The sequence below is a fragment of the Arvicanthis niloticus genome, chromosome 5 (assembly GCF_011762505.2).
Source record: "Arvicanthis niloticus isolate mArvNil1 chromosome 5, mArvNil1.pat.X, whole genome shotgun sequence".
Classification (NCBI taxonomy): domain Eukaryota; kingdom Metazoa; phylum Chordata; class Mammalia; order Rodentia; family Muridae; genus Arvicanthis; species Arvicanthis niloticus.
In genome coordinates, this window is record NC_047662.1 from 98,426,393 (window position 1) to 98,449,209 (window position 22,817).

The following is a 22,817-nucleotide window of genomic DNA, read 5'->3' on the forward strand; positions in this document are numbered from 1 at the left end:
TTAGGAGCTGTCCACATGGTTTTTGTGATGTTGTTGCTATTTTGAGACAGTATCTCACATTAGAACCTAGGGTGTGGGCTAGCGGGCCAGCAAGCCCCAAGGATTGCCCTATATCCATCTCTATAGTCTAGAGATTACAGCATATTCCATCATACCTAAGTTTTTGTGTGGGACCTCGGATTGTCCTGCTTGCACAGTAAGTGCCTTACTCATTGTGGTGGTTAAGTAAGAATGGCCCACCTAGGCTCATAGGTTTGAATGTTTAGCCATTAGGGAATGGCACTACTTGGGAGGGATTGGAGGTGTGGCCTTGTTGGAGTAGATATGGCTTTGTTGGAGGAAGTGTGTCACTAGGGGATGAGCTGTGAGGTTTCAGAAGTCCAGAACCAGGCCCAGTAAGTCTCTCTCTTCCTGCTGCCTGAGGATCTGTATGTAGAACACCTTCTCAGCTCCTTCTCCAGGACCATGCTGGCCTGTATGCTGTCATGCTTCCCACCATGACAATAATGGACTAAACTCTGAACTACCCAGCCCCCAATTAAATGCTTTCTTTTATAAGAGTTGCTGGGTTACGGTATCTCTTCACAGTGACAAAACACTAAGGCCATCATTTAGTCATCTCTCCCACAGGCTTCTATCCTGACATCTTATCCACAATTCTTCCTCACCTAGGAGACAGTGGACATCTCTTTCCACAGATGATATATATACATCACTTTCTAAGAAAGCTTCTTTCATAAGTACCTTTCCCGTTACCAATAAAAATAAAAAAGACAAGGGCTCAAAAAAACACTCCTCCACACAAACACCCAACAGATACATAGAAGTGTTCATTATTCATCTTCGGAAGATGCAAATTAAAAACCCAATGTAAACCTTCACAGCTGTTAAGGACATGGTGGGGAGGCATGCAGCCAGCAAGCATGGTAGCTGTAGCAGCAACTGAGAGCTCACAGCTTCACCAACAAGCAGGAAGCAGAGAGAACAACTGGACTAGTGTGACTCTTTAAACTCTCAAAGTCCTCCTCCATCATCGAGGCCACACCTCCTAAGGTTTCTGAAACAGGACTACCAGCTGGGGACCAAATGTTCAAATCTATGAGCCTACGCGGGACTGTAATTAAAACCACCACAGCATATCTGAGAGATCATCTTGATTGCATTCAATGAAATGGGAAGACCTGCCCACTGTGGGCAGCACCGTTCCCATGCTTGGACTGTTTAAATGGAGGAAGGAAGCTGAGCCCAAAACGCACTTGCCTCCGTTTCCTGACTGTGGGCGTGCTGTGACCCATGGATTCAAGCTCCTGCCACATTAATTTCCCTGTATGACGGACTGTACCTAGAACCAGAATAAAATGTCTTCCCTGTGTTGCTTTTGTAAGTGTAGTTTACCATCACAACAGGATAAAACAACTTAAAATGAGAAATTTCTATTGGCAGCTTCAGTTCAGCTTCAGCCCTCTGGCCTAGTGGACCCAGGAAGGCATAAATCTACTTTCACACAAAGGAAATCCAGGCACCTGGTCAGGCAGTGTGAATGCTACTTGGAAGATGGGAGTGGGTGGCCTTACCTTTAGAGACGCTGATCAGTTCTTTCACCTGTAGGATGACTGGGGTCAAGGTCCCTGTCTCGTTCATGTCGGTGAGGTAGCTCTCCAGCTTGTCTTCAAACATGTCCAACTGGTCTTTCACATGTAGGAACACACAAAACTCAATGACGATGAACTGTGGATGCAAAGCACAGGGGTCAAGGTCTCCTGAGACCAGCTTAGCATGGAAAAAAATACAAATGTCCTTAGGGCTTGAGGCCAGCCTCTTGCAGACAGTCAAAAGTCTCTTGAACATGATAGTATGCAAGCTTGTTCTTCACCCAGAATGACTCAAAAAACACTTGAAGATTATGTGATCTAGAGATAGAGGGTGACCCTAGGAGCAAGACCAGCCATATCTCCCATGGCCCCTTCACTGATCTAAACAGGAGCCCCACTGGAGAAGGTATTCCACATGATAGCAACGCTTGTCCACTGTCCTGTCTGCCCACCACACACACCTGCCTTTCTGGTTCCCACCACCTTCTTTCTCCGACAACTAATCATGTCTGTGTTTGAGAGTGGAGTGTGAACACTGCCATCATCAGGCAGTTTCTTAGTCCAGAATAACTCACTGGACTTCAGAACGCCTACCTCATCTCTTTTCTCTCTGAGAATGGCAGAGTTCCCCTTCCACATCTTACTCCTTCTCTTGGACCCACAGCTCCTCTCCTGCTAGGACTATGCTATGCCGCAGCATCTTTCCACTCTCTCTTAGCTCTGAAGACAATGCGTAGTATACGGTATGTCGGGAGCCATAATGGGACAAGCTAATAATGAGCAGATGATCATCCTGAAATGCTTGCCTCGGATTATTATATAATCTGCGATGAGTGTGCCCCATTAGCAAGGCTGTGGTGGATGTGATTTTAGGAAAGATTCCTGCTATTAATATGTTTTTCCCATTATTATTATTATCCATATGCAACTATCACTGAGCTATAGCACACCCCTTTGTAGCAGATCTCTGCAAATCCACGAAGATGTACTGTCTTGTAGTGATACTATATAGGTAAATAGATGACTTCTTAAGTTTTAATGATGATCCTATAAGAATTCCTAAAATTATATCAGTGATTATTAAGCTCTTTTATAACGGGACTGCTATTAAGTCCCTCAGGCATAGTCGAGAATGCAAAGAGAACTCTGCCAGTCTCCTGAGTGTTATCAGTTAAAACTGGACCTTCTCCTGCTTAGAGCACATTCCAAGAGGTCATAAAACAATTAGCCTAGGTTACTAGAGGGAATCCACAATTTATTATAGGTACCAGGACAGAAGAGAAAATATTGCCTGGGTTTATCTATACAAAACTTCACTAATTTCTTAAGTTATAGTTTCAAACTTTCTACGAACCTGTGGAGCGAGACAGATGATGAATGTCTAGCTAGATAATTACTCCTAATGGATATTCATGTAAACATTCTGTGTTGTAAACTTCTATTTCAATTTATGACTTGAAGTTTGGTGTGAACTTGTGATGAACCATGTAACATGTGACCATGTACTCTGAAAGATGTATAAGTTCTGAGGACAAAGAGATGAGAGTTCAGTTAGAATGGTGAGTTAGACTAGTCAGTTAGTTAGACCCCATCGCCCTTTCCTTTCCCCCTGCCTAGAATTTTTCTCCCTTAGGTTTTTTACTTTGTTAGAATCTTTTCTTCTTCCCCACTCAGGACCTTTCCACTTTTCCCCTCAGATAGCTTTCATAGGATACTTTTTACACTTAATAAACTCTATAGCAACTTTTCTAAGTGTCTTTTCTTCCTGCAACCCAGTCGAAAGTTAGAGCCCAGCAGTTCCTGCTGAGATAGAACAAAGGCCACATTGCCTAATCCTCAGCTGTTAGGCTACAGGTGTTAATCACCCTAGCCTGCAGTCCCTTATCCTCAGAAGTACAAGGCTATTTACTTAACTCCTTGCTGGTCTTAGGGCCAGGATGCTGACTGCAGGTCAGCTACAGTAGCATAGGGGCTGCCTCAAGAAGAACCGGATGGTGGGAGGAGGAGAAGAAAGAAGAAGCAGCTGCATCTCTCTCTCCCCCTCTCATCCCCAAGCCAGGGGTTGGCTCCCGGCAAGGGTAGATGTTCAATAAAGTCTTAAAGCACACCATAATGCCAAGTGAGTTATTCAATGCTGCCAAGAGCTTCAGCTGTCCTTTCAAATCCATCGTCTGGGGGCAAGGGAGATGGCTTAGTGGATGAAGCGTTTACAGAGCAAGCACAAGGACCTGAACTGGGTCCCCAGCAATCACGTGGTGGTGCAGGCTTGCAGAGCTGGGAAGGCAGAGACAGTCAGATCCCAGGACCTCAGTAACCCCCTACCCAGCCTAGATGAATCAGAATTCCCAGGTCTCAGTGGGAGACCCAGTCCCAAAAAAATAAGGAGCAAGGGCTTAAGAGATGGGTTAGGGGTTAAACCACTTGTAATATAATTATTTATATTATATTACAAGTATATTACATATATCATATTATTTTATGTTATAATATAATCAGAGTTCAGATCCCGAGCACCCATATGAAAGCCTGGTGGGCATAGCAGCCACCTGACCTCTCAGTGCTAGAGAACAGAATCTCCACGACACGCTGGCTAGCTAGAGTAGCCCAACTGCCAAAATCTGGGTTTAGCGAAAGACCTGCCTAATGAAATAAAGGAAGACAATTGAGGAAGACACCTGATGTCACCCTCTGGCCCCCACATGCATACACACACACACACACACACACACACACACACACACACTTATACAACCAAGTACACTAAATTAATTAACAAAAAAAAATCATTTGCCTTTCTTTAGTCACAGAACTGGACTACATTTCCCAGCCTCCCTATGTGTGACCACATGACCCCATTTGGACAATGGAAGAGGAGCAGAAGGGAAAGGTGGTACACACCTAGTCTAGGAAAACCCTGTGCAAGCATTTTGCTCTTTTCCCTCCCTGCTACTGACTAGGTGGCCATGAGGTCTTAGGAATGGATAGGCACACTATAGAGGATGCTGGGTATCTGAGTGACTGCTAGGAAGAGAGCTGCCTCCTGGACCTGAACACACCCTCAGCAGTGGGGTAGGGGGACATATAGTGACGAGCCGCTGGCATTTAGAATGGCATCGATACTTTGGTATAACCTAATTAACACATTCCCTTAAAACCTGAACAACAAACTGACTCTACAGAAACATCAGCCCCGCCTTCAAAACAAGCAAAGATAACGAGGCCTTGCCATCTGTATTCTGCGGACTGCAGCTGCCCTGGACTCAGCCAACTTTATTTCCAATGATTTAGAACATGTATAATATTTTTATTTTATATCTGATAAAACACTGAAGTAAGAATCATATTAACACTGAAAACATTTTCTTGAGAAAAAAAAAAGCAAATGAAAGATAGTTGAGCTTTGATCCATACTATAAATCAATTCTATCTTTCCAATTTCACCTTTTAAGTCACTGAAATATGTTATTTTTGTGAGAATGGGCAGTGGTGACATACACGTCTTTAATCCTAGCACTCAGAAGGCAGAGGCAGGTTGAGCTCTGAGTCTGAGGACAGCCTGGTCTACAGAGTGAGTTCCAGGACAGCCAGGGCTACACAGAGAAACCTGGTCTTGAAGGGGGGGGGTGATTTAAGTTTTCACAGCATAACTTACTGTCTATAGTTGTATGTTTTCTTTAGAGATCATTATTTCTATCCACTTTCCTGGGTCAGTTTAGCATATCAAATGATATAGAACATTTTTTTTCCTTATCAACTGTTAGTCCAGGACAAATTTTATCACATGGTTTTTTTTTTTTTTTTTTTTTTTTTTTTTTTTTTGAGATATGGCCTCACTATATAGCCCTGGTTAGCCTGGAACTATATAGACTAGGTTAGCTGTGAGCTAACAGAAATCCACCTAGGTCTCCTGTGTGTTGGGATGAAAGGTGTGAGCCACCACCAGTTTTATTTGTGCTGGGTAACTCTCCAGTGAGTGTCACCACATGGGTCCTTGCAGGTCAAAGGGTTGATCACTGTACTTCCCTCACTTTCCCCATTTTCAGCCTGACTCAAATTTCAGGCACACACTGCTTGTCCCAAAGACTCGGAGACCCCAGACTGGACTCTGCTCTGTTTACAAAACAGGAAAGGATTTTTCTGGAGCTACTTACAAGGTAGAGGCAGATGAAGGCCAGCAGGAGGGTCCCAATCATCCTGCTGGGAAACTGGAAGCAGGGGTCCCACTCATACACCCTGGTTTGAAACCAAGACTTTTCTCCTTCTCTGTGGATGAATGGACACAGAAAGGAACATTGGAAGTTCCCCGAGCTTCCCATCATCCCTCATCTTTAAGGACAAAGACTGTCCAACAAAGACTTTAACAAAAACACCAAAACAAACAAAAACAAAACCCAGAAACTTCAACTTCTCTAGCAGCTAAGAGCCTCTGACTGGCTTCTGTCACCCTGAGTGTGAGGTGGGACTTAGGGCAGACTGCCTAGGTGGAGCTGACAGAGTCAGGAACTCCTTTTGTTCTGTCTTGTTTCCTTCTGTCTATCCTCGGAAATGCAGACTAGTGGCTGGTCCAGGCGGGAGCCCTTGAGGCAGCACTGAGTGGGGTGGGGGCACAGACTAAGACACAGGTGACTTGGGAGCCGTCTAGGGTCACTGTGAACTGCTTACCTCCAGAGTTCTTACATATGACAAAATAATACGCCTGGGTCTTGTTAGTGCCGGTATAATTTCAAATCTAGTCCTCCAAAGCTAACCCTCACCACAATAGGTGGTGATTTGGGACAAAATACATCCCTTCTCTGGGATCTACCTGGTATGAGTGGTGTCTGAGGCAGAGGTGAGCTGGACTGGACCATCTCAGAAGCTAATTATCCCCACCCTGGGTCTTACTACTTAAGTGAGGTTGTCGCTTCTGTCTCTCTTCTGAACCCAGAAATGAGCCCAGCCAATCATCTAGACAGAGTAATTGTTTTCAGCGGGCATTTGATCCAAGGGAACATACTCAAATGACTTTTTTCAAAAATGGAAAGTGTAATGTGCCTTTTCTCCTAAAGCCTGGAGACTGCAGTGGGGAGAAAGCTCACTCAGAGTACGGCCCAGGCAGCTGGGAGCACTAAGCAAACAGTCCTGAAGTTGTCTCTGGTCCAGTTAGCCTGCAACGAACTCTCTCTCCCAAAGTCTTTTTAGAGTCCTGGCCTCAACCCTCAGTTTTCCCCTGCTTTGTTCTGCTTTGGGTTGGTTCTTGTTATCGGCATGGACTCCTGCAGTGTCTCTCTGCCATCCCAGGGCCTGTCAGAGAGGCCTGGTACAAACTGCAGGGTCGAAGGGGCAGAAGAGCGCTTACTGTGGGCGGGGCTTCCTCAAGAGCTGCTTCACATGTTCTGCCTGGTGGGCCTCCAGCATCGACTTTTCTTCCTGTGAGGAAGGAGGGGATGTGCTGGCTCACAGATGCTTGCTAGGGTTTAGTCCCTTACTGGGTCATCGACATGAAGGCCAGGATTTGAAATCAAGCTTAGCGGTCCCAGCACCGGTTATGCCTAGGAGCCGGCTTCAACTTTGTCAGGCTTCTGCGGTCCCCAAAGGTCAGAGACCTGGTCCTTTAGGCAAGAGACCTGGTCCCTTTCAACTCTCCTAGCCCAGGCTGAGCCAGCCCCTGCTCCAAGAAGCTTGTCTCCCTCGCCAGAGAGGCTGTGCAGGAAAGCATGTGAGAGCCCCGTTCTGCTCTGAAATAAGCGTTCAGCACTCACTGTCTGAGGCGCCAGGCCGAGGTGGATAGGCAGAGCCTTAAGGAACATGTGCAGGAAACGACCCAGCAGGAAACCCAGGCACAACAGTGAGGGCCAGTAGAAAATGAGGGTCTCGAACCTCCCCAGAAACTGCAACAGAAACAGAGATGGGGTCAGGGAATTAGTAGCCTGTACTGAAGAAATACCAGAATACTGCTATGAAGATGGGACATGGCTCTGCTTGCCCGGCGGCTCCACCTTCTCTAAACAACTAAAACAGTAACCAATCCTTGCTCTATATGGTCAGCCAATCTCTGACACGACGAGACACGCTCCCTTAATAGTTGGCCAATCCTGCTCGCCTCCCCTAGGTGGTCAGCCAATCTCTCTTCCCCCTCCCTACAGGATCAGCCAATGTCTGCTCCCACTACATGGTCAGAAGGAAAACCAGATTTGGAGTCCAGCAACCCTGGATGGAAAATTCTGAGCCCTTTTATTTTATGAAAACAGCGTTTTGGTTTTGTTTTGCTCTGTTTTGTTTGTTTGTTTTAATCTAGTGAAAAAAGTGAATATCCCTTTGGGGACATGTGAGAGACTGGGAAACGGGTGGGTAGATAGATGGAAGGAAGAGGTGGGGGTGGGGAAAGGAAGAAATAGAAGGAGGGAGAGGAATGGAAAGAAGGAGGGGGTAGGGGGAGGAGGGGTAAAAGAAGTGGGAGGAGTCAAGGAGAGGAAGGAGAAAGGACCTATAAGGCCACAAGGTTGGGAGTTGGGTGGTACAAAGTTTAACAGGCTTCTCAGGGAGTGCTTTCTTTGTTTTTATTTATTTATTTTTGAAATTCCTAGTTTTACTGCTTTCAGACCAGTGCTAGTGGGACTCAGCTCTCACAATGTGCTGGCTGGTTTCTTGTTTTGTTACACTCTGGGGACCTTGGGGAATTGGGGCTTGATGCTAGCGATGATGTAAGGGTACGTGATGGAGAGGCCCTGAGATGAAGGGACCACCAATTTCTGGCTCACCTTGACCATGATCAGCATTTTGGTGTTTCTCCCCCATGTCTGGGAAGGGCTGGGGAGGCCTGAGTTCTGGGCCCTGATAACCTCCCGATTCCCTCAAACCTTCCTGGGAACCCCTCTAAGTGTATCATGACACCTGGAAGACCCTGAGAAGGAAGGACAGACAAGGAACAAGCAACTTGCTGACAGTGCAGGCCTGTACTTGAGGAAACCTGCAGAGAGGAGGCCTACGTAAGCATCAGGACCCACTGCTGCCCACAAGCTGGGGCAGTTACATGGCAGAAGCAGCAGGGGTGAGGAAGAAGGTTGAAAAACTTCCAGCTTTGGCCCCAAGTTGGCCATTGCTAGGGGTAGTTAGTTAAAGAGTGTCCATTGTTAAAAAGAGTCTATTACTGGGGTCCTGAAAGCAGGAATCTAGAGAAATACATTCATTCACTGCAGCCCCTGAAATTGTCACAGTTCAACCACATGGAGCTTTTACAGAGTGGCATGGGCTAACAATACCCTCTTCATTTTGCTTCTTTTCTGGGTTTGGAGACCAAGCCTGCAACTTTCAATAACTCTGAGAAGAGCAATGACTCCTGCTGGAAAGGTTTCACCTACCTAATGATCCAATTTCACAAGAGAAAGAAAGGGGGGGGGGGGCTAACTGGAGTGGGTGGAAAGTTGCCCTGACAACGGGCAGGCCCTGCCTCAGCTCCCAGTTCTGCTCATTCCTGGGACTTACTTGACAAAGTTGACATAATTTCCTCACCTGTAAAGTAAGTTTGATGACCAAGCATCGCAGGGAGTGAAAGATGCTACAGTGACAGAAGCGGGGCGAGCAATGCCTGCTCCCCTCCCCCACAGGTGGGGACGCTGAAGTCTAAAGAAGGCTCCTCTGAGCTCACAGCTCCTGGTGGGCCTGAGGTGGTGACTGAACACCCTGAGCTGGTCAGTGAGGACTTACCTGCCCATGGGGACACTGTGAGATCTGAAGAACAGTAACCACAAACCTGCAGAACAGAAGCAGGGTAGGGTTGGCTTCTGTCCCAACACAACCCAGAGAAACCTGAGGAACACAGCCCAGATACTTCCTGCCACCCCCAGAAGGACTGTATCTGTCCCTTCTACCTGTTGGGTCTCTGAGCTAGTTCTAGCATGGTCCCACACCTTCCTGATTGGATCCCTCCTTGTGCCTAGCAGAACACTACATTTTCTGAGTCTGCCTTGATGGGGACACATCTCAGAGTCCTTTTTGACAAAGGAGGAATATGCAGATGTTCCTTTAGCATTTAAGGAGGCAGAAGTCCAGGGTTAGCAAGTGATTTGTCCAAGCCACTCACAGACACATAGAGCCAGGGCAAGGTCTCAGGTCTCCTGACTGTGACTAAGGCTCTTGCTGAGTGTAGGAGTAGGTGGGTGGGTGGGGGAGGGGGTCCAGGACTAGGCCTCAGGACTCAGGAGTGATACTGTTCCAAGGCAGGTTACTCCATTGGCAGATGATCCCTGGTGACAGCTCTGCATAAGTGTGCAGTGCTGAAGCCATTTAACGTGAGCCAGACATTCTCCCAGGTGGAGGGAAGATGCCCTGCACAAGGAATAGGAACACAGAGGCTCAGGGACCAGAGTCCATGAGGATCATAAAGAATGGCTGCTGAGTGTGTAAATGGAGAGATAATGGAATGTAAGAAACCATGTGACTGAGAGTATGCACTGGACACGCTTAGGGACTGGAGGAGGACGAGGACAAGGCCAGGTCCAGGTGGCCCTGAATGCCAGAGACATGACAACTTCTTCTCTAGGAGAAGCCATAGACATGGAGCTCTTAACTCCTCTATGGGGACCGTTGTCAGTTTCCAGAAGTGGATTTTCCTTAATTCTTGGCTTCCAGGAATATTCTAACAATGGGTACCCTCTCAGGAGGCACACAGCATCCTAGACAGATGTTTGGAAGCTTCAGAAGTACCCCCAAGAAGAAGTCACAATGGGACATTGAGCAAAGTCACCTCTGCCCACTCTGGACCTTGCTGTTCTCCACAAGGAGTTCCAGCCCACCCCTGTCCTCCTGCCTGGAGTTCAGCCATGGCCAATATGGCCAGAAGAGCAGGCAGAGTCATCTTACCAGGTCAGGGAGTAGCCGAAGCCCAGGATGGAGCTGACCAGCTGGAACTCTGAGGACAGGCAGGCAAAGAAGGGGAAGTAGGAGAGGCCAACTTCCATGCCCCCGATGAGAAGCACAAAGGCTGCAAGAGACAAAGCCAAGATGCTCTGGGCTCCCCTGGGGGTTCCTCTGCTCTCTACTCAGAGGTGACCAGGAGAGCTGCGGTGTTCTGTTCTGAGCTCAAGCCAGAGCCTCGGGACCCAAAGAGTTGACTGGAAGAGCTCTAGACCATGACAAAGGAATGCAGCAATGTCCTTCATTAAACATTCCTGCTCCCCTTTCCATGACAAGTGACAGCTGACCATGAAGATGAAGACTTTATACCTGAGGAGCTCACAGTATGGCAGGCACAGACTGACCAGCCAGCAAACCAAAATTGCACCCACATGTATCACAGAGACCCACACCGGCATGTTATGTGTACTGGAGAGTACTCTAGGGAAGGTGATGGTCACATTGCTCCAGCAACGCACACTATAGAAAACTCTCTGTGGAAGTGATGGTCACATTGGTCCCGCCACTGGCTAGCTCTGAGATGAACTGACAGCTTCTAAGAAAGGTTTAGTCATCCAGGCTGCCCTTTACTCTGTGTCAGCATCGAGCTGCCCCTGTGCTAGGCACTGCATGGCAGAAATGGCCAGGGTTCTTGCTTTGAATATTGACAGTACAGTGGGCAGGAAAGTGGTCTGGACTGAGCTGCGACAAAGGCACAGTCACCCTGCCGCAGGGACACAGACAAGGAAGCCAGTGATACTCTGTCTTCAGGAGGCAAAGAATGGAGCAGCCTTCCTGGAGGTGTTGACTTTGCCCCAGAAGTATACTATGAGGAGTTTAGACGGTGGAGAGATGGTTTCAGGACTGTATGGGGCTCACCAAACCTTTTGATCAGAGTAGTTCCTTGACATGAACACAGAGCCTGGGGAGAGAGGCCTCCAGCCAAGAGACAAGAAAAGGTCATTCCTCAAGGAGCCCCAGAAGTTGCTACTGTCAGAAAACAGTAGGCTCAGGGGACTGGCTGAGGAGGATGAGGAAGACTGTGCTTCCAGTGCCTGTGTTATGTCTGTCTCAAGCACCTCTGAATCTAACTGCAGGGAAGCCCCCAGGCAGGCTGTGACGTTTGTAGGCTACTAAGCATTGACCCTGGGCAAGTAACAGGCTAAGAAGAATGTGGCTGCTCACATTCTTCCACCCCTCCAGACAATCCCTATGGCCTCTGAGAGCAAGTATGTCTAGGAGACATTCCCAGGATGTGTGAGGAGGCAGCCCTGGTACCTTGGGCCCACTGCGGAACCTTCAGGGGCTGATAGCCTTCTGAGAACAAGAACATGACCTTATTGGCTGTGGCCCCAAAGGCCACTCCATAGGACCATCGGTTACTAAAAGTCCCCACGAAGTCCAGAGGCCTGCAGACAACAGAAATGGTGTGTGAGTCTCCAGGTCACCTGTAAAGTAGCCATCCCACCTGTTGAGAGTGAAGGATTGTGGGAGAGTGAGCTGCTCACTGCAACCACAGTCTGGAGCTAAGCACAGAATCTGGGCTTTAAAGTGAGGAAGATGTAGTCCTCCCCACAGAGGATCTCCAAATCTAGTAGGGATTCAACAAGGATCCCAGGGAGCCATGACACCTAGCAAAACAGAACAAGCTTTTATGAAGACCAAACTAAGAATGTATCTCATACAGTTGTAGGGAGACTGGCAGGGACCCAGACATAGCCTATGAAGACTTTCCCTCTGATATGGTGTCCAAGGAAGGTCTGGATATCACTGACTAAGCTAGTACCATATAACTGCAGGAGTTAAAACTATTCCACTTCAAAATGTGTCACTTCCGCATATGGAATATTTTTAAAGACACTTGGGGAAAATGACAGTTAAAAGACAATATGGAGCTAGAGAAATGGTTCAGTGCTTAAAAGCACTGGTTGCTCTTCTAGAGGACCCTGGTTTCATTTCCAACACCTATGTGATGGCTCACAACCATCTGTAACCCCAGTTCTAGATTATGCAAAGCTCTGTTCAAGTCTCTGCGGGCACTGCATGCACATGGCATGCAGACATACACACAGGAAGAACACCCATACATATAAAAGAAAAACGAAGGTTAAAAAGAAAAACTTTAGGAAAAAAAAAAAAAAAAACCTAGAGAAAAGGGGGAGCCAGTGAGCAGGCTCAGCATTGGGAGTGTAGACCATACTTGTGGAAAACCTGAGTGGGATTTCCAACGTCTGTGTCAAGGAGCTCACAACTGTCTGTTAACTCTAGGACCAGGGAGATCTGATATCTCTGGACTTTGAGGGCATCTGCACCCGGGGAAGGGCATGTGCGTGTGTGCGTGCGTGCGTGCGTGCGTGCGTGCGTGCGTGTGTGTGTGTGTGTGTGTGTGTCGCGCACGCTCAACTTTAATTTTAACTGCATCTTTGAATTTTCATGTCCTTATGGGGCCCCTGTGCCTGTAAAAGTCACATTAAGTAAATTTAAGTTTTTATGTTCCTGCCAGTTTGTCTTCTGTCCATTTAATTCTCTTGACATTTTGGTTGTGAATCTAACCTTTAATGGCTGAGCCATCTCTGCAGCCCTCAATTTAATGCTCAAGCTGAACTGAAGAACCCTATGATGGGCACGGTGAAATCTTCACTCCCTAACATGACTGTGCTTTCCTGGCCATGGCTGGCAGTTTGGATGCACTGGACCAGTGGCTGGTTGTGTCTTTTTTTCATTGTGACCCCGAGGCTGTGAGCCAGTAAGCTGTTAGAGTCACTCCAAGTCAGGATCGGAGTGGATGCTACGGAAAAGCCAGGATCATGGAGCAGCAAGAGCCCAGGTCAGGTGGCCAAAAGGAACAAGGCACTGTGGCAACTCGGAGTTGCCCCAGGGAGTGAGGGGCAGAAACAGACAAGCTTAGCCTCCTTGGAAGTTTCCTCTCCGTTCTCAGGAAATCAGCTGGTTACTGCAAATACTTTGCAACTTTCACTTTAAAATTTCCTTCTTCTTGTTTCCTGTGGTTTGATGTGGGTAGATATTGTTTGTCCTAAGCAAAAGTTTCACCTCGTTCAGAGTATGCAAATGTCGGAAGGGTTCTCCAACCAGAAGGTCCATTTGGAGGCTTTAGTCAGAACTTGGAGCTGGGAATACTGACGCACACCTGTAATCCCAGCACTTGGAAGGTAGAGGCAGGAAAATCGGGAGTTCAAGGTCATCCTTGGCTTCCTAGTGAATTTGAGGCTAGTGCGGGTAACAGGAGACCCTGCCACAAGGAGAGAAAAATACAGTGCACTCTGGTAGCATGACAGCTGGTCACTACAGATCAGAGTCCTATTGACCCCTTCTGCCTCCCTGTGAGCACAGCCTCAGGAGCCGTCTTCTTCTCCACCACAGAAGGCTGTCTCGACTGTTTCCCTCAGCATCAAGTTCACGTTCTTGTTTCAGTACACTGCCCTCCATGTCACCGAATGCTTAGGAAACTATAAACTCTGCTGGGCAGGGCCTATAGGGCCTCCGACAGAAACTCAAGCTCAGTACAGGTTTGCAGAGATGCAACTTGTCCAACTGACTCTCATCAGAACCCGATCATGGCACTTAAGGTGTGTGTGAGACTCAGTTTCCCCATGCTCAAAACAGAAATAGAAGCCTCCTGCTTTGCTTATCACAGAGTCATTGTGGACAGTAAATAAAGCTGGATAATGCTGTGCGAACATGTGCACACACACACACACACACACACACACAAGGGGTATGTTAGTTACTTTTCTGTTACTGTGATGAAAGAAATAGGCTCATGCGTTTAAATATCTGGTCCCCAATAGGCACTGTCTAGGAAGGTGATGCAACCTCTTAGGGGAAGAGCCTCGCAGGAGGAAGTACATCACTAGAGGTAGCCTTTGAAGATGTATGTCTTGGGCCTTGTTTCCTGTTTTCCCTCTCTCTCTCTCTCTCTCTCTCTCTCTCTCTCTCTCTCTCTCTCTCCTTCTTGTGCACAGATGAAATGTGATCAGGAACATGTGGCCTGCTTCATGCTCCTGGTACCATGCCTTCCACACCCCAGTGGTTTGCATCCCTTCTGGAACTAGAAGTCTAAATAAAACGCTCTCTTCCCAGTTTGCCTTTTGTTAGGGAGGAGGAGGAGTCATGAGACAGAATAATTAAAACTCAAGAAAAACAAACAACAACAACAAAAAAGATGCTAAGGGGTGCCACAATGCAGAATGGCATAGCTAGGAAGACTCCGGAAGCTGGGCAGGATCTCACACATGCTTCATGGTGCCATCGCAACCAGAATGGTGGCTGCTTTTGGTCACTGGGAGTCTTTTGCCCCTTGTTTCCTGGGGTGGCCACAGTTCCCTCAGTGGGAAGGCATTATGGTTTGGATATAAAATGTTTCCCACTGTCTCGTGTGTTTGAAGAGTTGGGTCCCAGCCATTGGTGTGGTTTGGAAGGTTATGGACCCTCAGAGAAGGTTCTAGATGGCAGAAGTATAGCAGAAAGAGTGGGCCTTTGAAGTTATAGCCCAGCATTGCTTCCTGTCTGTCCTCTGCTCCCTGATCTGGCCACCATGTGAGGAGCTCTGCCACACACTGCTGCTGCCACAAACCAAGCTGTTCTAACTGCTACACCTTCATCATCGTGATGGATCATACTCCCCTACACTGTGAGCCAAAAGAAGCCCCTACTCCTGTAAGTTGCCTCTGTCTCATGGCTTGTCATAGCAACGAAGGAATCACTTTCATGGAGGGCCCTATCCATGGCTGTCTAGGTCTCTGAGAAGTTTCTTCTTATCTGGGCATCCCTGGGTGCTGATGGTGGCTGTGGCCTCTCAGAACATTGTTTAGGGAATAGGTCCAGTGGGAGAAGATTGGGTCCTCGGAGCTACCTGGCCCTGCACTTTGTGTGGGGCCCAATCACAGGGTATGCCAAGCTTCAGGAAATGACATTCAGTCAACTTACACGATGATTCCAAAGTGGTTCCCCAGGAGGTGGGAGGTGTCATCTCTTTGTCTCCGATGTTCTTGTCTTTGGAGGAAAGACAAGACCAAAATGATGAAGAGCTGTAAGGAGAGAACAGTGTGTCTGGGAACCCAGTCACCCTCAGAGTGGCCTCAGTGTCCCCACAGAAAAGAATGTATGGGCAAGTGGAGAGCTTGCATCTGTGACAGCTGGCACCCCATGTCCCTCAGAGCTATCAGAGGGTTCTGTCTGACCCTTCCTCTGTGTGGCCCTGCACAGATAGAGGCTCGAGTCCAATTTCCACACACACATCCTCCCTGAACCTTGGTTTCTGTCCTTTGAAAGGCAGCCATGCCTGTCAGATTTTAAATCTTTCTTCCCTTCAGTTCTGTGGGTTTGGTCATGTTCCAGATGAAAATTCTTTATCCTAATTTTATTAAAAATTTCTTGAGGAATGTCAGTATGTGCTCTATTTCCTTATCTCTGCTGGCCCTTCAGACCCTGTCATTGCATTTTGGGGGCTATGACATCACCAACAGCCAACTTACCTACCACCCAAGGCAATGCCAGCTCCAGCCTGATCTGCCGGCAGTCCTCCAGCGCTGTCTGCACCTTCTCTTTACTCCCTCTCCCCTGGGCTTCATCCACTGTGTGAGCTTGTTCCCTCATTCTTCTCCAGGCCCTGGCTAGATCATTCTTTCCCCGGCTTCTGGATAGAGAGTTCCTGCAGCTCCATCCAAGCCCTACCTTTCCCTCTCCCTGCCCTCCTCCCTAGAGAAAACTTTTAATGACACAAAACATTCACAAGCTTTTGCCTTCAGCCCCGACCCTGCTCACCCAGTAGCTCCAGATCTGTTAAGCTACCCAGCTGGCATTTCTGTTGAAAGCTCAAATTCAGCATGTTTTTTATGAAACTCATGCTTTTCCTGTTGCCCCGTTCCTTCATCCACCCCAACCTGACCTTCCCCCCCCCCCCGGGATTACCTACCTCTAGGGTCTTGAACACGCTGGGCAAGTGCTTTACCACTGAGCTACATGGCTTGCCCTCTTTTAGACTTTTAATTTTAAGACACAGTCTAATGTCTTATTAAGTTGTTCAGAAGAGTCCTGAACTCAGACCCAACTCAAGGGCATCCAAGGGTCCCAGACACGCATGTGGTACACAGACACGCGTGTGGTACACAGACAGGCATGTAGTACACAGACACGCGTGTGGTACACAGACATGCATGTAGTACACAGACACGCGTGTGGTACACAGACACGCATGCAGACAAAACACTGACACTGACAAGCATATTCATGAATTTAAACATTTAAAAACAAAAATCAAAGGGGAATTGCACCCGAGAAACGATACCCAGGATTGCCTCTGGGCTCCACACTCGTGCACGGACGCGTTCACGCACACCTGTACACACATCCACCCAAAAAAACAAAAACAAAAGAAAGGAAGAAAAAGAAAACGCCTAGTCTGCCGAAACTCACATATCGCTGGCTCTAGAACCCAAAATGCTTCTTTTGTATGTGCGCTTGGATGTGCACACTGTAAGAAACCGAGTAGAGTTCTGGAAGGAGAACCATCAGCTCTCTCTCCTGTGTAACCCAGGCCTGCTCAAACGCTGTGTGGTGGAGCATCCCAAATCCCCTCCCTCCCCCCGGCCCTCCCCTCACTGCTCCTGACTCAGTGCCCCCTCCCCTGGGCTCCCCTATCTTTACTTACTGATGGGATGAGGGAGTAATGGAGGAAGACCTCCCCGTCCACTGAGTTGTCACAGGTGATATTTAACTGCCTGGTCCTGAAAAACAGCCACCAGTCACATCAGCCACATCAGTAGTCACAGGACAGCACCGGCTGCAGCCTGCAGTAGTTCTCGCAGGAGTTTGAACCATCTGAACTTCCTTACTTGCATTCCCCAGACACAGCCTGCTCACTCACAGTCCTCCTAAATAGAGTGCTCCCCTTCATCACTCTGATGATCTCCAGCATCCCTGGAGTTGGCACTAAGACCACATCTGGATGACACAGTTGTAGAGGAACACCGGTCCTCTCTGCAGTAAACGCTAGGGGGCGAGCTCTCCAAGGAAAATCAGAGGAAGAGGACTGGCAAGGGATTGGCAGAACACACTGCTATCCCTCAGCCCTGGGGATTTGAATATGTAAATATTTATTTTAAATATATAAATACCAAATGTTTTCACATGTAATGTTTCATTTAATAATGTAGTCAATGCATATGTATAAATACAAGAACTGAACATTATTTTCCGTTATAAACATGCTCAGGTAATAAGATTTTCCATTATAAAAATTCTCAGGTAATAAAAAGCAACCCATGAAGAAGGGTTTAAAAGCAACAGGAATAGAAGAACGGGCAATCGTGCTCAACAGCCAGGTAAATGCCTTGACATTGGCAGTCTGAACTTTGTGGGCTGTCTGAGCCGGCATCAACCTAAGTACCAAATGACATCCAAATGGAGGACAGAGGGGAATAAAAACTGCATGTTGTGCTCTCCCATTTACGTGGGAATGCACACTCTTGTCTCCACCCTCTGTAGCTTAAGAGTAAAAATGAACTTCTAGCCGAGCGTAATCATGACTCAGCGGCAGATCACCAGAGGGGGATGGCAGAACACAGCACCACAGTAAAAAGTTACATGAAAGAAAAAAAAAAAAAAAAACACTTCAGTGACGACCAGGAAGAGAAAGAAAATAAAGTCAATATAAAAAGAGACGCCACAGGTCTAGCAGCGTCTAAAGACTGGTAGCTAAGCTGTTAGTGGAGGAAAGGGGCGCGGATTTAAAAATTCTTAAAATTCAAAATTGGCCAGTGACCTAGTGCTCCTTTTTAAAATTTATTTATTTATTTAATGTAGATGGGTGCTTTGCCTGCAGGCATATAAGTGCACTGTATGCCTGCCTGGTGCCAGCAGAGGCCAGAAGAGGGTGTCAGGTCCCCTGGAACTGGAGTTGAAAGATGGTTGCAAGTCACCATGTGGAGTACTGGGAATTGAACCTGGGTCCTCTGAAAGAGCAGCCAGTGCTCTTAACCTGCTGAGCCATCTCTCTTCCTGAGCCCCCCGGGCTCTCATTCCTCAAAAGAAGACATAAGTGGGCCACACACCAGTGTGGAGCCCCCCCCCCTGGGTACCCAAAAGGCAGAGAGTAACAGAGCCGGTGAGGATGGAGAGAGACAGTAACGCTTAGAGTGTTGGTGGGAATAAAAACTAAAGCCACCGAGACAAACAGGATAGAGGCTTCTAAAAATAACTAACCATAGAGCTTGGCATGGTGGCACAATCCTCTACTCAGGAGGATCTCAGTGAGTTAGAGGCTAGCCTGATCTATATAGTGAGTTCTCAACTAGCCAAGGCTACATAAGACACTATCAAAAAATAAACAAGCTGACTAAGCATGGAGCTGCCACACTCAGCCACACCATTCCTGGGTGTGTGCATCTAAAGGAAAGAAAATACATTTGCTCCCATGTTCTCTGTAGAACTATTTGCAGCAGCTAAGAAAGGAAATCAACTGAGGTGCTCATTAATGGAGAAAGAAAATGTGGTACGTGCATGCAATGGAATATTACTCAGTTACTTACTCAGAATTTTTTTTTCATTTGCAACAATAGGAATGAGTCTGTAACTATCAGGTTGAGTGAAATAAGCCAGACAGACAGCAAATACATTTTAAAAACTGGCTCCACGGAAGTCTGGAGGCCAGAAAGGATGGGGAGCAGAGGAAGAGAGGCATGGGATGCAGCCATAGAAGAGGGGTGAGGTCTAGTGTTACAGCGCACAGAAAGGTGGTCACACTCAGGAGTAATGTATTGGATGCTTCCAGATAGTTAGAAGGGAAGATTGAGCCTGCTCCCAATACAAAGAACTGCTCAGTGTTTAAGATGACTACTGGCTCATGGCCAGCTCTGGTCACTACAGAGTTGGGGGGGTGGGGGGATGTCACATGACACCCACAAACATTTGCTGCTATTGCATGTCAGCTGAAAAGTTCAAATCAAAGCCAATAATCTGGTACAGTGTGAGCCTGCAGGAGGATCGGAAATTCAGGGCTGTCCTTGGAACACAGGGCAACCTGGATTACATAAGACCGGAAATATTTTTTAAAACTAAAACTAAAAATCCTTACACTCAGCTAATACTGAAATGAAAGGAGATGTCACCTGACACTTTAGACTAGGAGTCCCTGGGAGGAGCTGCCAGAGGTGCTGAGGGCTGAGAGGAGATTGTATCTTCTTCACCTACATTTACTGGGATCACACTGCAAACAGTGTGAGGACTCTGAACACCACTTGCTTATCTGCCCAAAACCTCTCTGGATGCAGTAATTCCACTTCTGGGAATTGTACTTCCAGGAAGCACAGGGATGGTGGAGAAGCACACGGAGATGTGAACTAGAATTCAGACTCTCCCTGTATCTGTGTCTCACTCTGTCTCTGTCTGTCTCTCAGTCTCTGTTTCTCTGTATCTGCCCTCCCTCTCCCTCCATCCCTCCTCCCTCTTCATCCCTCCCCCCAACTATGTCCTAATTTATAATTTAACCTTTTGCAGGTTAGGTAGCATTAGCCTCTTTTTAAAATAAGGAACCGGGCCTGGGATGGGTATCAGTTCCTGGTTGACGGCTCCTCCTCATCCCAGACAGAGCACAGCAGCTTTCCTTCCTCTGATTCTTTCAGACTCTAGCTGGAGCCTGGCCCAGAGAGGCCTGGGATGGCCACTGATTCCCAGAACCTCCTTCTAGAGGTTGGCATCCAGAGAGAGGTGTGATCAGGGCAGCCACAGAGTTCAGGAGCGTTTCAGGTCCAGTTCAGTTTGCTAGTCTCATGGACAGCAAAAAGAATGGCCCCTGGTCCAGTGCAGAGAAGGGTCATGGGAAAGGTACCAGACGCATGCAGTGTGTCTGCACAGGACTCAGTGCCCACATAGTGCTGGGGAATCTGCTTTATGGGGACTCCCACAAATCCACCAACTCTGGCCTTAGAGAGTTGACGTTGACACAGGTGTTGCCAAGGCTGGCTTGGGCCTGGTCAACTGTCACTATGAAGAACATTACACGGCAACTGTTAAATACCATTGTCAAAAATTAAATATACACAAATGAAATAAGTTATGTCAAAGGCAAAAGTAATAAGGACTGGACACGGCTCAGTCCTGGAGAGTGCACCCCACCTGTAGCATGGCCACTGCCCTCCACCCTCCACTACTGCAAGTCCCATCTCAACACTGGAGAAGCCAGGCCCATATAAGGCTTGTTTTAGATTTAGTTGTGGGTTTTTTGGAGGGGGGGTGACATTGAGACAGTTTCAGTCTATAGCCCGGGCTAGCCTTTAACTTGAGGTTCACCTCTAAACTCTGGACTCTCCTTTCTCAGTCCTTCCTCTGCTATGGTCAGCTCTGAGTATAAAAAGAATTTCTCCAGCGGGGCACCTACATCTCTGTAATCAAAGCACTAAAGAGAACTGAGGGGCAGAGCAAGGATTTCTGGGAGTTTGAGACCAACCTAGGCTAGATTTTGCATTTGATGCTTGTCAGGGCAACAGAGTGAGGGTGTCTGTAAAGATTGAAGGGAAACACAGGAGGAAGAGAAGAAGGAGGAAACGGAGGAGGAGGAGGAAGTGAAGGAAGAGGAGAAAGAGTAGGAAGGAGAGGAGAGGAGGAGGAAAGTTAGTAGTTAGTTAATTAGTTAGTTAGCTAGCTAGTTTGTTAATTTTGTATTTGGAGAGCTGAAGGGGATTCCAGAGGCTGAGCAGCTTCCCCAGCCCCCAGAGCACCTGGCCAACTCTCCTGGTGCCCCTCCTCCCAGGATCAGCCTTCCGGCCCCTCCTCTTCTTTACCCAGTGAGTCACTGTCACAATGTCAGTGGCTACAATCTACAATGTCGGGGCTCTGCCCAGGGCCCCATGCCATACGCTGGATTGCATAGATTTCAGTCCCTCACTTTGTTAACCAATAGCCAGGGTGGCTGCCCTGGCTCTCTCTGGCCCCATGACCAGCCCAGCAATGTGGCCCAGGGTAGGACACTTCTGCTTAGATGTCCCAGCTGCCCCCTTGAACTGCCAGCCTCTTCCATCAAAGAAGCCACACAAGGAGAACGACCCTGTGACACCCCAGTTCTGCTGTGGTTGCTGGGATCCTGGGGCTCAGAGATCCTCTGCTCTCAGCTGGTCACTGGGGAGCAACGCCTAAGACTCAGGAGAGATCCAGGGGTGCACATTCTGCTTCCACTCTGTCTCCCTGGCCCCTTCTCTTCTCTGTGTGCAGACATCATCTGTTCCTTGTCTCCATCTCTCTACTTGTTCGACTTCCTGGCTGGGCATGGCCAGCTCCTGGTTGCTGCCTTTCCTTGAGGAGCATGCCTGACTGTTTTCGTGTGTATCTGAAAAGCTCATAGCAGCCATCATGAAAAAATAAAATAGGCAACTAAAGAAAGGGGTCTGTTTCTACTCCCTTCCACTCTTTGCTTAAAGGTTAATTTTATCAGGGGCAGAGAGATGGCTCATGTTTAAGAGCCCTGCCTGCTTTTGGAGAGGATCTGAGTTTGATTCCCAGCATCCACATGGACACTCAAGACCATTTGTAACTACAGTTCCAAGGGATCTGATATTCTCTCCATGGGCACAGAGCATAGATGTGGTGCACAGACATACTTGTAGGCAAAACACCCATACAGATGAAAGGAAATGGGGGGGGGAAGAAAATTATAAAAATTTTTATAGTTTATGTGTGTCTTTTTGTGTGTGTGTACATATGTGTAGGTGCCCAAGGAGGCCATAAGAGAATTTAGAGCCCCTGGAGCTGGAGTTACAAATAGATGTGAGACACTAGACATGGGTGCTAGGAACCAAATCTAGGTCCTGCAAGAGAGGAGTCTGCTCTTAACCATTGAGCTGTCTCTCCAGGCCTTCCCTACCATCTGCCCCACACAGCGATGCTTACCTTCCTTCATGCTCTCCCACCAAATGGGAGCTACAGCAAAGAGGACCTCTCACCTCATGCTGGGCTCTTTTCCTGCGAGCCCCTTCCACAGCCCCACAGAGTAATTCTTAAAAGCCAAGGAAAAGCCCAAAGTGGCCCTGGGTAGCAGAGCTGAGAGTCCAACATGTCTAAGCATTTCCAAATGGAGAACGTATTCACAATACTTGGATGTAGAGATTCTGAGGGAGTTTTGTGGTCCTTGGAGGGGAAATGACCCTGAGTTCTATGCTTGGAAAAACAAACCCCTGAGCAACATGCTTAGGCCTGAGCCTCCCTGTGAGAAAGGCCCAATCAGCCAGGACACAGGCAGGGAGGGGACAGTGCTTGAGGGAGGCTCTTGAGGACAGGACTGACATTGCAAGAAAATGGGGGTGGGGATATGCGAAACTGGCACAGGGTGGACTGAGTCCC

General features: G+C 47.8%; 1 protein-coding gene across 2 annotated transcripts in view; it reads right to left on the reverse strand.

Annotated features, from left to right (window-relative positions):
- The window catches only part of LOC117708933 (stimulated by retinoic acid gene 6 protein-like), a 37,676-nt gene that overhangs the window by 13,024 nt on the left and 1,835 nt on the right, over positions 1-22,817 (reverse strand). The window contains exons 2-10 of one of the 2 annotated variants that reach the window (XM_034502934.2): positions 17,137-17,212; positions 15,414-15,514; positions 11,745-11,875; positions 10,434-10,554; positions 9,279-9,324; positions 7,334-7,462; positions 6,931-7,001; positions 5,744-5,855; positions 1,575-1,728 (exon numbers count right to left, since the gene is read on the reverse strand). In XM_034502934.2, the coding sequence (XP_034358825.1) occupies positions 1,575-1,728; positions 5,744-5,855; positions 6,931-7,001; positions 7,334-7,462; positions 9,279-9,324; positions 10,434-10,554; positions 11,745-11,875; positions 15,414-15,514; positions 17,137-17,212 (941 nt within the window). Of the gene's footprint in view, positions 1-1,574; positions 1,729-5,743; positions 5,856-6,930; positions 7,002-7,333; positions 7,463-9,278; positions 9,325-10,433; positions 10,555-11,744; positions 11,876-15,413; positions 15,515-17,136; positions 17,217-22,817 lie in introns of those variants that run through there. The other variant, XM_076935037.1, reaches the window with a different exon arrangement.